The sequence below is a fragment of the Molossus molossus genome, unplaced genomic scaffold (genome assembly GCF_014108415.1).
Source record: "Molossus molossus isolate mMolMol1 unplaced genomic scaffold, mMolMol1.p scaffold_m16_p_12, whole genome shotgun sequence".
Lineage (NCBI taxonomy): Eukaryota > Metazoa > Chordata > Mammalia > Chiroptera > Molossidae > Molossus > Molossus molossus.
The window spans coordinates 25,514,811-25,532,925 of NW_023425347.1; the positions used below are offsets into that span (position 1 = coordinate 25,514,811).

Below are 18,115 nucleotides of genomic sequence, written 5' to 3' on the forward strand. Positions count from 1 at the left end.
GGAGAGGATGAGAACATATCCTTGGTTAGACCTGGGGTTCAGAACAAGAGATTGATCTGGTCACCTTGTTTTTGTATCCTGCTGTATGAAGCCACCAAACCACTGAACAGGGACTGGCGGGGTTCTACAGAATGGGACAGAGCTGCTGTGGAGGGAACTGGCCCTGGGGCGCTGGTCTCTCACCAGTAAAGATGGCCGTAGGTCGTGCGTGTTTGTGATTATGCATTTTGGTGTTGCTGGAGATTTTCATTTTTAGATCATTTCATAGATATTTTTTAAAGAATATGGAGAGGACGTTTCTGTAATTTCTATGAATTTTGCCAGCTTCCCCCTTATATATATTTTTTCATTCTTAAAATATTTGTACAAAGTAAAAATTTGAATGAAGTGGGTGCCCAGACATAGTTCCCCTTGAGCAGTGGTTCTGAAATTCTGGTCCTGCAGTATCAGCATCACCTGGGAGTTGGTATACATGCAGCTTCTCTGGCCCTAGTCATTGAATCAGAAACCCTGGGCATGGGCCCGCCATCTGTGTCCCTCAGCCCTTGAGGTGATTTTGATAGCACTAAAGGTTGAGAGCCACTGGCCTACTTTCTTTATAACCCCTTGAATACATCCTTTAATGGTAGGTTTATACTGGTTTTCCCATCCTTTGTGCAGTAAAAAAATTTTTTAAAAGTCTTTGGAGTTTGAAAGGATTCCTGTAGAGATCTAACCCTCTTCCCTTCTCTCCTTCCCAAATAATTGTTATTGAATAGGTCCGAACCCTAAGTAAAATCAAGGAAAGTTTCAGATGTGACTTAAAAATGTTATAGGAAATGGGCTATTGTCTAAATATCCATAACACAGAGCTTCTAGCCTGGAATCTTTTAGTCCTACAAGACAAAAATGGAAACCACCCAACGAATGGGGTAACGTGAAATATGCTTCATATTTTATACAGCATTTTTATGTATTGTTTCTGGGGAAAGTACCTTTTGTCAACATATCACAGAAGAGCGCTTTCAGCAGAGGTGACCGCTGCTTGGTGCTGCGGCTCATCCTGTTTGTTCAGCTCCCTGTTGAGCCCTGTCGGGAGCACAGCAGTCTCCGCGCTGCCTGGACCCCTTTCAGGCCCCTGAGCTCTGCCGGCAGCCTTTGCTTCGAGCAGGTTGTAAGATCAGGAAGCTTCTGGCTACACACTGAGTGCATTTCTCACTTATCCATTAATCTTAAGTTTTTGGGTTCTAATCACTTTCTCAAGTAATTAAATGACCAGGAAAATGAATACAACTATACTTTCAGGTTTTTGTTAATAGTTAAATTTAATTTATTTTGAAATGTTACTAATTCCTTACTGCTAATGTGATTTTCATATAGTTTTACCAAAAAATAGATAGGATTTGGGATTACCTCTTCCTTCCCCATTGAAAAGTTAATAAAAATAGAAATATAGTATTTAAGAACTGGAAGTGATCTCATGGCTATCATCCAAACTCCTCCCCGCCCCCACCACCCTTGAACTGATGGACAGCCTGAGGCCTGGATGGTGACTGTGTGGCTCGGAGACCTGCAGCGACACCAGGCCATCTGGGCTGCCTTGACCCTCCCAGAAAAGATAAGGGACAGTTGAGCATTTTTGTCTTACTTTTTTCAGCAAACCTTGTACACGTTGTGTTTCTGCAGTATCAGTTTTGTTAATATTCTTGATAGTGGTCATTTCCTTCATGGTAATTGATAGAAATGTTTAAAGCGTTCCAGAAGTTTAGGCACTAGAAGAGTGTTTCCTGTGACATGGGTTTAGGAGGCAGCTGTGCAGTAGCTGCTCAGAAGCCCTGGACCTGGTGACGTCTCCTGAGGAGTTGCCGTGAGTTCTTTGTTATCTAAAAGTTACTTGTTCTGTCCGCACAACCTGCCGTTATTCTAAACCACATTTAGTAAGAACCATCCTTTCTCAGTTGCATGTAAAAGAAATAAAGTACCATTTGCTTCTTGATAAATGTGTGTAAGGGGTATGTGTGTGCACATGTGGTGTGTTGGAGAGAGGGTGAAGAAAAGTTTGTCAGAAGTCATTTCACTTTCTTTTATAAATGTGTTAACTTTAGCATGTACAGGAGAACTCATTTTTGAAATACTAGTTCTGAGGAATGAGGGCTCTAAAATACTTCAGAATACTCAGAAATAATATATGGTGTACAGTAACTTTAAGTCTGTCTTAGAAACTAATTGTTCATGAAAGCTCAACAGAAAACTTTTAAAAACTATAAATAATAGGGCACAGAATTTTATATTTTAAAAATCCATGTATAAAAATCCCAGTTCTAGAAAAATAATATTTTAATGTCTTTTTGGTTCAATCTGAGACAGTTTGTATTTGTTTTTTTAAGGTGGGAGCAGGAAATTGGGGAGACTTTTAAAATAGTCAAGTTTGTCTTATTTTGAAAAGTATTTTAAGGCAGAAATAAAACATAGCTGTTAAGTAGTAAAAGTACAGAATTGGTGGGTTTTAAGACTGGAAGGAAATCTTGTGTTGTATACCTTGTCTAACAGGTCCTCAGGTCCCCAGTAGAATGTTTTAAATTGTGTCTTACTATGTCCAAATGTAAAGAAAAGCAAAGTTGGAAAAAGAAATACCTGAAGGAACTAAAAGTACCCTTAGAAAAGAAGCAGTTATTAAAATGTGTAAGAGGAAATGGAAACTTGTTTCTAACAGGCACATACCCTGGGGAGAAGAAGGGCAGGAAGCGGATTTCCCTGCATCACGGTTAGTAGGGCTCATCATGGTGGAGATGGGAAATGGAAGAGCCACTTCGAACTGAACAGCACACTTACTTTATGACCCAGGAATTGCATTTTTGTACATTTATCTCAGAGAAATGACTTATTTCCATGCAAGAACCGGTACACAAATGTTCACAGCAGCTTTATTCACAGTAGCCAGTAGTGAGTGAATTAATTCAGTGAGGGGATGGCGAAACAAACTGTGGTATATCTGCACCATGAACTTCTACTCAGCCAGAAAAAGGAATAAATTATCAGTACATGCAACAACTTGGGTGAACCTCAAGGAAATTGTGCTGAGTGAAAAAGCGCCAGCCTCAAAAGGGTATATATACTTCGTGATTCCATGTATGAACAGTCTGTGAAGTAGCATAATTGTAGATCTGGAGAACAGGTTAGTGGTTGAGAAAGGGAGAGTATGATTATAGGAAGGTGAATGGGGCAGCCTAGTGGTGAGAGTACATTGGAATATCTGGATTGTGGTTATTACACCAGCCTGTACCTAAGACTGCAGAGAGCTCCCCCGAGCGTCCGCAGCACACACACTGGTGCATGGGAGGCTGGTGAGGCCTGAATGAGCTCTGTGGAGTGCACCAGTATCAGCTGTTTGGACTTTGATATTGTCCCTCCCTTGTATACCATGTTAGCACTGGGGAAGTTCACGATGGATGCACACTTCTTGACAACATCCCATGAGCCTACAACTGTTTCAAAGAAAAAAGTTAAAAACAACAATTCTGCCAGTGGTACCAAAAAATAAAAAGATTGAATATAGTAATTTCAGCTAGTTCAAGGGAAAAAAAACAAACCTCATGTATGGACACCCAAATGTTAGTTATGGTCATCTCTTTTGGTGATTTCAGAGATTTTTTAAATTCTGTCACACTGACAGACTTAGTATTGTCTTTCAGAAGTCCTGTAGTTTGACAGCCGGTTGGCAGTTAAGTCTTTACCAAAAACAGTTTGGAAAATACTTGTTTACTCTCTGTATTTAGAAATTTGTTTAGAAATCTAGAGATTTTCCATTTCTCCTTTGATCATGTCGCTTGTATTTCAGTATCATAAAATTCATACTTCCAACAATATAAAATCATCTGAACTGTAAATATTTAAATCATAGGTTTTAAGTTTGTTCTTAGTCTTGGTTATTTATCTTGGATGAAAAATTCTCTTAATCTTTAATATTATATAAAGATTACCAGAATTTTTCTTAACATTTAAATTCTGTTTCTCTTTTAGCATTGGAAAGATTTGCGTCAGCTCTTTTGCTGGAGGACTGTCCTCCCCGCCGCTGCGGGCCTTTTGCCTGCACCTCACTGTTCTTAGTCCTTAGCAGCCGTGCTAAAGGTTCAGTTGTGGGATAGGTTGAAACTGTTCCTAAAATTAGCTTGATGGATTTAAAAAATATTTTATATGTGTTGTGGAACCCTTTTGCCCCATTAAAACATATAATTGAGAATTGATCATGCCATCTTCACTGGTAATGGGATTTTTTATTGTTTTGGGTAATTTATCCATTTGAAATTGGTGGTGGTGGCTTAAGTGGAAGTTGCAGTCAGATAAAACTTGAGCAGTGGTCTGGAGCTGAATGAAAGGAAACACAGACCTGGGTGGCGTGGCATTAAATGATTGCTCCCAACTCCTGGTGGACACTGCTGCAGCTCTTTTGTGGCTTTTTCTTTGTAATCTTAAGGCTACGTTTGACGTTCTGTGCATCTTTGTGTTTGTCTTGCTTTCCCCAGTAGAATAAATGACATCTTAAATGCGAACAAGACATCATTTATTCTTGTAGAAGATGCTCCATACTTTATACTTTTCCATAGTCATTCTAAATTCACATGCTACTGAACCTCCCCATTTGAAATATTCCCTCAAATGTCCTTCCATCACTTCACTATTCCCAAATGTGGTTGGTTGTTGGCGGAAACTGGCGATGATTCCAGGACGAACAGCAGAGTTAGAACATCCTTGCTCAGAAGTGTAGCTGAGGGTGAACCTTCTCAGCTCCGAGCAGGACAGTGATCTAATGTGTGCCATGTGTTTTTCGTCATGAGCTGGAGTGCAGAGCTGGGTCGTGTGACTGCACCACTGTTCGGGGAGAGGAGCTTGGCGATAGCCCTGCGGTACCAGAGGGGCTCTGAGGCAGTGTGAGCCGGTGGGGGCCGTTGGAAATACTTCAAACAAGTGTGTAACATGTTTTAAAACTTAAAACAGTTATTTGCTTTCTATTTTTAAAGTCATTTTAAGTGCCCTAATCCAAACCTCCCTGTTTGTGAGGTTTGAGACATGAGGTTAGATTTCATTCCAGTACAGAAAACCTAAGATAAAAAACTATAGGACTTAAAATTGAGAAACATGAGAGAAATGAACTTTTGATGCCGAAGTCTTGAGAAGAATAAGTTTCCAAGTTACATAACTATGTCTCTTTGCCTCTAGATCTTAATTCAGTTCAAATAACACATTCTTTCATGAAAACCCCTTTGATGATTTCTGCATTGATCTTTGTTTTGGAGCTGCTTGTTCTGGACTTATTTTTTAAAAGATTAATTGAACTTTGTGTGAAGTGTTTGCAGCAAATCTACTTTAGGGTTGACTTATTCTAATGCACTTGGCAGTCATGAGACAAGAGCAGAGGAAAAGATCCTCTTCAGAGCTCATTTTGTCTGCCTTTGTGAGCACACTGAATTCCTGGCAGAATTTAGTCAGGGCACGGAGCAGTGGTGACTAGCTCTGAGTGGGGCCGGGTTAGGACGACTCTCAGCGTCATACTCATCCTGCCTGGTTCGTGGTAATGTTTCATATCTTCTCCTTTTCAAGAATCTGCTGCTTTAAATAATGCTGGTATTAATATTAGCTGTCAGCTACTGGTCAGTGCTGTGTGTCTGGTGATTCACGTGTTACCTCATGTAACCCTGACAGCAGCCTTATGAAATTGGTGTTTTACCTTTCTTGTACAGAGAAGGAGGTTGAGACACTGAGAGAGAATTATAGCTAGTAATAGACGTCTTGGCTTGGGCTCCTCTGGAAGCAGAGCCTGAGATACGGATTTTGCTGCAGGAAGTTTGTTTGGGAGGTGATCCCAGGAACAGGAGTGAGAGAGCAGAGAGAGCAAGCAAAGGAGGAAAAGCCAAAGAAGTTATTGTATTATTCAAGTTGCTGCCATAGCTGAGGGTCTGCAGCTCTTCCAGCGTCTCTGAGAAATGTTCAGAATGCCTCCTAGACTTGCGCAACCAAAGGATGGGAGACTGGGGCTTTGGTGCACTGACTTCTGTCACCCAATGGGTGAAAGCTGCTAATTCTGTAGAACTTCGGGGTTATGCTGGCTTGTCGGTTCCATGATTCAGAGACAGCTCTGACCAGAAAGTCAGAGAGATGCACAGGCATGGCCTTGAGGTGCGACCTCGTGGGCACACACAGGAGATCCCAAAGAGCTGCCTCCTGGAGTTGCAGCTGAAACCAGAGGTAGGTTGAGGGGATGTGGCTTTAGGTACCAGAGGAGTCTGCTAAAATGGACAGGACCCCAGCCCGAGTGATTGACAGATTACATCTCCCTGTAAACAAAGATATGAGATGGGTGTGTAAGTTAGGGTGACGTGGGCATACAGAGAATGCACATAGTGATTACACGAGTGTGAATCTCGTGCACATAGTCAATATTAGACATAGAAATCTGTGCTCGAGAAGATTTGCTTTCCTGTTTGTGTGGCTTTGGTTAATATTAATTGGTATTTCTTGCATATATGTAGACTAGAATAGAAGAATGCCCAGAAGATTCTAAGTATTGGAGACTATAATCAGTTTGGATTAAAAATATACTCCATTATCAAGTTTTTTAGACATGTCATGCCTACAGGATTAAATAGAACTCAGGAGCTGTGGAAGTTGGTGTTGGCTGTTTGTGGGGGAGGGCGGTGACTAAGGCAGATCAGCCGCAGGGGCTTGTAGACCACTGCTCATTGTGCGGACTGCGGTGATTGTTATTTTTTTGTTGTTGTTATTTAAAAAATGTCTTGGTAACATCCCAGAGGGTTTATAATTGACATATAATGTTGTGTAAGTTTAAGGCGTACAACATTGATTTGATACATTTATATATTGTAATATGAATACCACTATAGAGTTAGCAATGCCTCCATGACTTTACATAATTGTTTTTGTGTGTATGTGTGTGTTGAGAACATTTAAGATCTAGTCTTAGAAATTTTAAAGTATTTAATACAATGTTGTTGACCATAAGCACAGTGCTGGACATTAGATCCCTAGGACTTACTCATCTTCTGACTGCAAGTTGGTACCTTTGACCAATATCTCCCCAAGTCCCCACCACTCAGCCCTGGTAACCGCCAGTCTGCTCTGTTTCTACAAGTTGGGCTCTTAGATTCCACATACAAGTGCTTTCATGCAATATTTGTCTGGCTTATCTCAGTATAATGCCCTCAAGGCCCATCCATGTTCTCTCACATGACAGGATTTTCTTCTTTCTCGTGGTGAATGATATTCTGTTGTGTGTGTACACATCTTCTTTAGCCATCCATCCACTGACAGATGCTGAGGCAGTTTTCTGTTGTGGCTGTTGTGAATGCTTCTGCAGTAAACGTGAGTACAGCTAGCTCTCTTTGATATCCTGTTTGCATTCCCTTTGGCTAAATACCCAGAAGTAGATGGCTGGATCAGATGGTAGATCTTTTTTAAATTTTTTGAGGCACCTTCATATTGTTTTCCATAGTGTCTGCACCAGTTTTCCAGGACCACCAAGAATGAACAGACATTCCCTATTCTTCACACCCTTGCCAACTTGCGACTCCTCGTCTTTTTATGATTACCGTTCTAATAAGTGTGAGGTGCTGTCCCATGGTTTTGATTTGCATTTCCCTGATGATTACTGATGTTGAGCATCTTTTCATATACCTGTTGGATATTTGTATGTCTTTTTTGGAAAAATGTCTATTCTGAGCCTCTGTGCATTTTTTAGATCAGATCTTGTTTTAGGATTGCTCTGTTTTCTAGCTGTATGAGTTCTAATATCCCAAAGTTGTTGCCACTCCCCAGAGATGAGCCTGAGGGAGCAGTGCAGTGCGTTGGGTGAGATTATTTCTCAGTGTTTCGGGTCCCATATCTGTCCCAGGACAGTAAGGCAGCTGAAACTTTGTTCTCCTGCCAAACCCAACCAAGCATGGCGTCTACCTCAGTCTCGGTGTTGTAAAATGTTTAAGGTAAAGAATTCAAGTTGCCCTTTTCTCGATTCTTCAGCCTGTCAAATTTGGGCAGGGGCTGGAATTTATAGAAACACCTTATTTGGAGTATCCCGTCTTGGCGCATAATAGATCGCTACAAACTTAATGGCTTAAAACATCACAGATTGGTTCACCATCTATAGGTCAGAAATCGAGGCCTGGAGTGACAACTGGCTTCTCTGCTCTGTCTCACAGGCTGAAGTCAGGGTGTCAGCCAGGCTGAGGTCATTATTTTCTTACTTCCTCAGCCCTGTCTTGAAGGATCACTGCTCATTTTAATTACTAAGTTCTTTCACAGTATTTCATTTGAGTTTCGTATTAATACTGGGTTAATATTTCTGTCCCAAATTCTCAGTTGAGAAAGGCTAACTACTTAGCCAGGTTGCACAGTTAATAAACACCAAAGCCAAGACCAGACACTTTTCTGCTAGACCACAATGGCTACATTCTTGCTCTTTGAGAAACATTTGTTGAGTCCTTACTGTGTACTGGGCCCTGAGCTGGGTGCTAAGATATTAAAGTGAATTACATATGTGCACAGTCCTCCAGGAAGTCTGAGTCTTTACCTGTTGTACTGTAACGCATATGTCAGCCACAGAAGTTTGATCGGTGTCACGGAAACCTCAGGATGGAGTAGCAAATTCTACCTGAGTTGAGGGATTAACTGAGAAGTCAGTCTTGAAAGACGGGCATGTCTTCCTGGAGGAGTGGGAGATGTGTGTGGGAAGGTCATTCCAGGCAGAGGGAACAGAATGAGCAAAGGCAGCAGGAACAAGTGCAGCTGACTGGGGGAGGGGCGGTGGTTGTATTGCAGTCGGGCACCTGCCAGGGTTTGACATGGTCAGCTCAGGAGGCAGATATGAGTGAGTATTTATGCCCATTCCCTGTCTCAGTTTCTTCTCAGTCCTGACCCACATTATTCTGTTTCCTCAGCTGAACTAGATGCCGAGCACACCCAGAAGGTCCTGGAAATGGAGCACAGCCAGCAAATGAAGCTGAAGGAGCGGCAGAAGTTTTTTGAGGAAGCCTTCCAGCAGGACATGGAGCAGTACCTCTCCACGGGCTACCTGCAGATAGCAGAGAGGCGAGGCAGGTGGCGGGGGCTGGGGCAGGGCGGGCTTCTGGGGCGTGTGCAGATGTGTGGTGCTGCACCCCAGTGGGGCGTGGGGTTAGGTCCCCCAGAGTCAGAGTGGACGCATCGAATTTGTCTTGCTATTGTTTTTGCCTCTTTCTATAGTTCTGGGCTTTAGTTGAAGATATTTAGAAAACATAACAGGTTAGAGAAAAAAAGACAAAAGAAACATTACCCATAATTCTACAGCACAGAATAATTCCTAGTACACTTTAGAGAGGTTCTTTCCAGTCTATGTGGGAGAGTCCATTTATGTAATTGCTACCAAACTATACATCTGTCTGTCTTTATATCTACATTTTCTTAATACTGTGTGGGATCTTTCCCCAGTGTTATTAAAACTTCTTTTGGCAGGGTGGGTCCTAGCTGGACCTCTGTAACTGGTGCTGTGATCAAGTCCTAGAGGCACAGATGTTAGGCTGCATCTCATAGGTCCTCCCAGGAGCAAACTGAGGGGCAGAGCAGTAAGGGACGGGCTCCTCCATCAGCCTCCCTTCCTGGCCGAGTCGGGAGCGGCGGGCAGCGGGGCTGCAGGGAGCCCTGTGCAGCGTCCGCTTTCCTCTCCGCTGAGAGGCCGGCCAGACACCGTGCTGAAGCGTCTTCCTCGCGCCCCCTTTCTGTCCTCCTGGCACCTCCCCTTCTGGAAGCCCCTCCTCTCCCTGACCTCTCTGTGCTCAGCTGTCATAGTCTTCCCTGGTCTGCCTGGCCCTGGCCCTTGTCCTCTGTACCCAGGTCCTCACTGCAGCCCCGTCTGTCTGCTACCCTCACTCTGTTCCTCGTCGGTCAGTTGTGTGTCCACCCCCAGGAGAGGTTAAAGAAATCAAAGACGAGGAAGGAAAAAGTGTAGGGAAAACGAGTGGTAATGTAGATTTGAAGTGTAACCCCGTTATCTCCAGTCAGCTGTCCTCTGTACCCACTGATCTGGAGTCTGCATGTACAAGTCAGCCTGCCCGTGCCCTCCAGGATGGTCATGTTCAGGGTCTTCAGTGCTGGTGCTGGTGCTGGGAGCTGTCCCCGTTTGCTCTCAGAGCTGTGCTGTCATGGGCAGGCGCTGAGACGGACCGTCTTAGTCCACTCGGGCCGCCGTAACACACACCACAGACTGCGTGTGGCTGACGTGCGGAAGCCTATTTCTCATAGTTCTGGAGGCTGGAAGCCCCAGAGCAAGGTGCTGGCTGATTGGGTTCCGTCGGGGTTCTCTCCCTGGCTCCTCTCTCGCTGTGCCCTCACACGGAGAGAGCACCTCTCTGGTGTCTCTTAGGGGCACTAATCCCATTGTGAAGGCCCCACCCTCATGACCTCATCTGAACCTGATCATGCCCCAAAGGCCCCACCTCCAAATACTATCACAAGGAGGGTTAGGGCTTCGACATAGGAATTGAGGGGAGCACAGACATGCAGTCCATTCACACACACCCTGGCCAACCTGACCCTCGGGTTTGAGCATAATGAGACGTTACACCAAGAGGAGGTGAGACACTGAAGAGGACAGGAATAGAAATCCTTCTTGCTAAACACTTGAACTCTTCCCTTGTTCAGTTTAGTTCAGCCGACATGTCCTGAGCACCTGCTACACGTTCAGCACACTTCTAGGCCCAGAGGAGGCAAACAGAAAATGGCAGCATCTCTGAAGACGCTCCCCTTCTCAGGGAGACCCACGCAAAGCCTGATGGGGTGATGCCTAGCACGCCCGGTCTGGGAGCACCCGCTTCTGTTGGCAGTGAGCCCGACACGGGCCCGGGCGTGACGAGGGTCCTCGGGGCCAGCGCAGTGCAGCGCCGGGCAAAGTGCTCCTTCGCATTTGCTGGACGGGATCAGTTAAACATTAAGTAATTGAATTTTTTAAAATTTGGAACTCTTAAAAAATAATTTTCTTCAAGTTTTAAAGAAGTGTAGGGCTCATATTATTTTAAGGTAAAAGAATTAGAGTCGGAGACATGCTGCCAATGTGTGTGGTTTCAAAAGCATTAAAGAAGAAAATTGGAGGATGTGGGTGTTCAGCTTTCTGCATCAGCTAGAGCTGGGGAGACAGCGACACTCGGGCAGTCCCTCAGACGCCCGGCCGGGGCGTCACATCCCTCCTCACCGTGTGTCATCTCTAGGTTGAACATGGGGACGTTCAATTTTGAAGAAGCAATCAAAATAAAAATCTCTACAGTGAACATGGTATTTTGGACTCATTCTGCTAAATCAGAAATAGCAGTCTGAATTTTTCTCACTTTCCAAAGCATCATTTTTTAATTAAGACAGAGGCGTGGAGAGTTTTATCCAGAAAAGGATCCGAGTAAAGGGTGCAGGGACATCTGTGACCACTTGGACAGCGGTGAGCTGGAGGCCGCACAGAGCAGGGACGCTGTGTGTGTGAGGAGTAGAGGCAGCGCCGAGGACAGGGCCAGGTGCTGGGTGAGAGCCGGCCCAGGAGTAGAGGCAGCGCCGAGGACAGGGCCAGGTGCTGGGTGAGAGCCGGCCCAGGAGTAGAGGCAGCGCCGAGGACAGGGCCAGGTGCTGGGTGAGAGCCGGCCCAGGAGTAGAGGCAGCGCCGAGGACAGGGCCAGGTGCTGGGTGAGAGCCGGCCCAGGAGTAGAGGCAGCGCCGAGGACAGGGCCAGGTGCTGGGTGAGAGCCGGCCCAGGAGTAGAGGCAGCGCCGAGGACAGGGCCAGGTGCTGGGTGAGAGCCGGCCCAGGAGTAGAGGCAGCGCCGAGGACAGGGCCAGGTGCTGGGTGAGAGCCGGCCCAGGAGTAGAGGCAGCGCCGAGGACAGGGCCAGGTGCTGGGTGAGAGCCGGCCCAGGAGTAGAGGCAGCGCCGAGGACAGGGCCAGGTGCTGGGTGAGAGCCGGCCCAGGAGTAGAGGCAGCGCCGAGGACAGGGCCAGGTGCTGGGTGAGAGCCGGCCCAGGAGTAGAGGCAGCGCCGAGGACAGGGCCAGGTGCTGGGTGAGAGCCGGCCCAGGAGTAGAGGCAGCGCCGAGGACAGGGCCAGGTGCTGGGTGAGAGCCGGCCCAGGAGTAGAGGCAGCGCCGAGGACAGGGCCAGGTGCTGGGTGAGAGCCGGCCCAGGAGTAGAGGCAGCGCCGAGGACAGGGCCAGGTGCTGGGTGAGAGCCGGCCCAGGAGTAGAGGCAGCGCCGAGGACAGGGCCAGGTGCTGGGTGAGAGCCGGCCCAGGAGTAGAGGCAGCGCCGAGGACAGGGCCAGGTGCTGCGTGAGAGCCGGCCCAGGAGTAGAGGCAGCGCCGAGGACAGGGCCAGGTGCTGGGTGAGAGCCGGCCCAGGCTTGTCTCCGCGCCACCCGCTCCCGCTTTCTGCAGAAGCACGTCCCGGTCTCGTTTGCTTGCTGAGTGCCAGGGGTTGGCATTGCGGTTAGTCACATCCAGATCACTGTGAGGTGCCCTGGTCTGTACCTGGGCGTCCCCACAGTTAGCGCTCGGGGCCCTGTGCGTCTATGCTGAGCTGGGTTCAGCAGGGCCAGCCTCTGGAGCCGGGGTGCCCCTGGCCCTCACATACCGACTGCCCCTGGGGTTGCCGAGTGCACTCGCTGCCCGGGGAAAGAAGAGGCGATGTCGGGGCTGGTGAGAAAATTAAGTTAGAAGAGGTAACTTAATTGCCGGCTTATGATTTTAACTTTGTGTGATTATCTCCTCATGATGGTTTTATTTAGAACTTTGACGTGGACTGGTTTTTATTTTAAGTAGGACTTTTAAAAAAAGAACTGAAAGTAATGTAACATGCCTGTTTCCAGATTTAACGTTAATATTTTACCATATTTGCTTTAGAGTTTTAAAAAAATGTAAGAACTAGTCCAGACACATAAAATGGTTTGAGTTAGAAAGATATAGTATACATTTGATATGACTCCAAGTTACAAGAGCATCCTACTAAAAGTTTTAGATTTTTCATTTTATATTTGGCTCTTAAGTCCACGTCACTTGACTTTTGTTTATGTCATGAGGTAAGGATCGAATTTTAGTCTTTTTCCAAAGCAGGAACTGTTCACGCACCAGCATCTGTCCCTGCGTCATTCTTACCATTTCCACAGGTGGGGGTGTCCTGGGTGCTCCTTCTGTTCCAGGCTCTCCCCGGCCCCACGCCCAGAGCGCACCGTTGTAATTCTGCTTCTTCAGGCAGTGGCTCTCAGCTGGGAGCACTGTTGTCCCAGAGAGGACATTTGGTAATGTCTGGCGACAGTTTCGCTTGCCGATTGGGGCACCCTTCTAGTGGGTAGAGGCCAGGGCTGCTGCTGACACATCCTGTAGTGCAGGACAGCCCCTCAACAGAGAATTATCTGGTCCAAAGTATCAGTGGTGCTAGGTTGAGAACCCCGTTTGACAGCGAGGCCTGATGTCTGTGGCAGCCATCCCTGCACCTCTACACATTCACACATCCGTTTTCTTCAGCGTGGCCTTGGCTATTCTTGGCTCTTTGTCTTCTGTAAATTTTAATGTCAGATTTTCAAGTTCTGTGAGAAACCCTGTGCAGAGTTTGACGGAAATTGCCTTAAGTTTCTAGATTGAGTGAGAACTGATGGCTAAACAGGACTGGAATTTTCTGTGCACACACATGGTGGTCTCATCGTGTGTCTCCTGAGTGGTGGAAAGAAGCTGCCTCTGACAGCAAGACCCATGATTTCTGTGTGGGAAGAACTACCTGGTCCTTTTCTCTGGCAGTTAGTGACTTCCTGTTTATTGTTGATTTTAGCAAATTTTCCATGGAATTTGATCAGTGTGTCTTGTTTTCAAATATACTAGCATAACGTTATCCATAGTACTCTTTTAAGCTTTTGCCATATTGAAGGTTAGGTTTGCTTTTGCATTCCTCAAATTCTTAATTTGGGCCTTTCATTGCTTTTTTTTTTTTTTTGATGAATCTTAAATTATTCATTTTTAAATGTTTTCAACAGAGAATCACCTTTTAGTTTTATTCTTCCTTTCTACTGTATCTTTATTTCATTCTTCTCTTTAGTGGTGGGCATGTTCTGAGCTTTTTTCATTTAATTTTTATTTTTTTGATCTAATTTAAGTTGTACGTTTAGACTCAATTTTTAGACTTCTCTTAAGGTAGTCAAAACTATTAATTTTTCACTAGGGTACTATTTTAACATTATTCTACATGTTTTGATATATAATAGTTTCTGGGTATAATTTTCCTTTAAGATTTCCTATTTGACTTATGAACTGTTTAGAAGTTTGTTTTAAAATAATGTGTGAAGGTTTTTCTAGTTACCTTTTGTTAACCGATTTCTGATTAAATTTTAGTTGTGGTTGGAGAATGGGATATATATAAAATTCAGGACTTATTTTATGGGCCATTACAGATAATTTTTCTACATGTTTCATGTGTACTTGAGAACAAGATTCTAAATGATAGTCATGGGTTCTGTATGTGTCCATTTCATCAAGCCTGTTAATGAGGTTGTTCAAATTTCCCTATTACTATTTTTTGAATTGCTTAATTATCAGTTTTCAAAAAGGTATAGTTAACTCTCATGATCCTAGCCATTTTTATAGTCACACAGAAATTTTGAAATATCTTCCTGGAGAATTGAACCTTTAAAAAATCATTCAGTATAACTCTTTAGCCCAGTGTTGTTTTTGTTTCCTCTTATATCTGTTTTGTTTGATATACTATAGCTATTACATTGCTTACTTTCCATGTTTAAAAAAATGTTACTTGTTTCTTTTTGTTTTAGGAGTGTCTCCTATAAACAGAATATAGCTAGATTTAATCACTGTAATCCCGTTTTTTGTTTGTTTTTTTATCCTCACCCGAGGACATTTTTCAATATTTTGTTCAGATAGAGTGGGAGGGAGAGAGAGAGAGAGAAACATCGACATGAAAGGGACACATCGAGTGGCTGCCACCCACACGACCCAACCAGGGCCGGGGACAAACTGCAACCGAGGTACATGCCCTTAGCGGGAACTGAACCCGGGTCTCTCTGGACCACAGGCCGACGCTCCAGCCGCTGAGCCAAACCGGCCAGGGCTGTAATCCAGTTTTATAATCTCTGTTAACTGGCAAATTTGGTTCATTTACATTTATTGTGATTACTGACATAGCTGACTTCATTACCACCTTATTTGGTGCTATTTTCCTACTCTTTTCAGTCCATTTTTTTTCTCTCCTTTGTTTTAAAAGTTATACTCTTGCCCTCAAGAGGATAGCACAGACAGAAAAGAAGGGATCCTCTCTCCCTTTCAAAACTGAAATCAGAGCAAGGCCAGAAGCCAGAATGCCATGCTGATGGCCTCCATGGCCACACAAGGAAACCTGCGTGTCCCTCACTGTCTAGCAGCCCAGTACCCACAGAAGAGGCCCTGAAGAAGTTGCAGGATGACACTACACTGGTGTCCCTTGCATCTCCTCTAGGCTGTGAAGGTGAAGTAGCTCTGTGACAAGGTCAGTGCCCTGGTCAGGTCTGATGCAGAGAAGGTGGACTTGGCCTGGTTCCCGGCTACGCTGCTTTGGATATTGCCACTAAAGTGGGGTCATTAAACTATAGTAAACCTTCCCCCAGCTCAAAGTAAGAATTACGTACTATTCAACATTTATTTTAGTGCTGTACTTGTATGACTTTGTGGTGCCTAAAGACAATCCAGTTCTCTCTCCCCCAAATAAAACAAGGATCCTTACACGGCTGCAACCCTCATCGCAGCCTTCCACTCCTGTCGTCATCGCCCAGGCCTTCAGTTCTGCTGGAGTAAATCCCCCACATCGTACACTTCTGCGAGTACTTTATTCAAGGTTTTATAGTGACTCACAAACTTACAGACATTTTGCTGTTTAAAATTTCTTGCATCTCAGACCCCCTTCTGGGATTCACCACCATCTCCCCGGAGTGAGAGCAGGCAGGTCCTTCTGTCTGACATGCGGGTTGTCTTTCACTTGATCTTAAATGCTGTTCAGTGATAATATAATTTGAGAGCTGACGTTTATCTCACCTCTTTGAATTTATTATTGTCTTCTGCTTTTATTGTTCAGACGCTGTCAGTGTATTTTGTTGTCTCTCCTCCTCTGCCCTTCTCTTTTGAGGCCGTCAATTTCACTGTAACTGATGCTGGTCAGGGTTTCTTCTCCGTCTTGCATCCAAAATCTGGGACCTCAGGTCTTTCAGCAAGTCTCTGAAGATGGCTGCTCCCACACTCTCTCGTTTTGGAACTGTGTGAACTTTTGCATTTTTCATCTCTTCAGCTCTTTCCTATTTCCCACCTTTTTCTTTGCTGTATAATGGGGCATTTATTCAGTCTGTCTCCTACTTTACTAAGTTTCTCTTTGGTTCTCTTCTGCCCAGAGTTTAAGTTTCAGTAATCAAATTTTTCCTATCTGGAAGTTATTTGGCTGTTTTTCAAATGCCTGCTCTAAGTTTTATGCCTTGTTCACTTTTTTATTCCAGTTTTTATTTGATTCAGAAATACCTAGTCATTTAAAATTCTTGAGAAAGGATGCTAATACCATTTGTTTCTGACTTATTTGCATGCGTGTGCTGTAAATTTGGGATTCGATTAGAATGGATTTTGTGTTTTTACAGAAACACAGACCTGACCAGGGCACTGACCTTGTCACAGAGCTACTTCACCTTCACAACCTGGAGGAGATGCAAGGGACACCAGTGTAGTGTTATCCTGCAACTTCTTCAGGGCCTCTTCTGTGGGTACTGGGCTGCTAGACAGTGAGGGACACGCAGGTTTCCTTGTGTGGCCATGGAGGCCATCAGCATGGCATTCTGGCTTCTGGCCTTGCTCTGATTTCAGTTTTGAAAGGGAGAGAGGATCCCTTCTTTTCTGTCTCTGAGACCCACGGTTAAGGGTGTGTCCATCCAGAATAATTTGTATTTAGTTCTGCTAGGCACCGTCATGCCTGGGTGACTTAACTGGCTTGTGGTTTTCTGGACCACAGAGGTCGTTTAAATATGAACACCAGATGCAGGAGGCATCCCTCGCCTGGTACCTCGGCTGACAGACTCCTAGTGGTCTTAGTTTCTTTTTGCTGGTGGGCTGATGGCGTTCCGTCTTTGCTTTCACTGCAGGGAGCTCATGGCCCCGGCTCCCCGGCTCCCCGGCTCCCCGGCGCCCTCACATTGTCTGCTGTGGAGAGTGAGAGTAGAGAAATGGCACAGGGGCAGTGGAAACTTCAGCTGCAGTGCTAACTGTGGGGCAGTGGCGGGCAGAGCAGAGTGTGTGGTGGCAGCTTGTCAACCTGGCGCCGCTACAGGAATGTCAGCTCTTCCAGACAGCACCCTGCTCCCAACAGCCAGGAGCTGCCCGGTGCAGAGCGGTGTCTGCAGCACCTGCAGGCAGAGGGCTGAGGGTGAAGACCTCCTACTAGGGAAGGTGTGGAAGGGAATAGCCACCTAGTTTAATCTAGGATGGGTGTAAAGCACCAAACTGGGATGTGTCATTTACTATATTGCTCCTAATTGTTTTCAAAGTTAGAAGTAGCAGGAGGTATTTTATATCTAGGAAATACAGTGGTTAGCCTAGTGGATCGAAGTTCACCTTTTAGAGTGTTGTTGAAGATGATGTGTCCTTCCCTTCCCAGAGCCCATGGGCAGCATGTCGTCCATGGAGGTGAACATCGACATGCTGGAGCAGATGGACCTGATGGACATCTCTGACCAGGAGGCTCTGGATGTCTTTTTGAATTCAGGTGGAGAAGATAATGCTGTGCTGTCCCCCGTCTTAGGTAGGAGGTGACAGACTTGCATACACAGTCTCATATCAACATGATTCCCCTTCAGAGGGAGGACAACAGAGCAGAAATGTACATGTTCCTAAGCCAGTTAGCTGCCTGCTCCCCGCACCGGCTTCCCCGCGCCTGGGCGGGGCTTTCTCGAGGAGAAGTGCTGCCCAGACACCATCCCAGAGCAGGCCTCTCTTGACCCGCACCCTAGCTCCTCCGTCTCAGAATAGGAGTTTTTGTGGTTAAAGACTGGAATTTAGGGGAAGGTGGGAGCTCTCCTGTGTGGCTCACACACCTCGTGCTGGTCTGAGCATGAAT

At 45.4% G+C, this 18,115-nt stretch overlaps 1 protein-coding gene across 1 annotated transcript in view; it reads left to right on the plus strand.

The window, feature by feature from the left end:
• Positions 1 to 18,115, plus strand: part of DTNBP1 (dystrobrevin binding protein 1) — a 149,689-nt gene that overhangs the window by 129,531 nt on the left and 2,043 nt on the right. The window contains exons 8-9 of the mRNA XM_036257250.1: positions 8,928 to 9,083; positions 17,657 to 17,800. Of these exons, the coding sequence (XP_036113143.1) occupies positions 8,928 to 9,083; positions 17,657 to 17,800 (300 nt within the window). The remainder of the gene's footprint in view (positions 1 to 8,927; positions 9,084 to 17,656; positions 17,801 to 18,115) is intronic.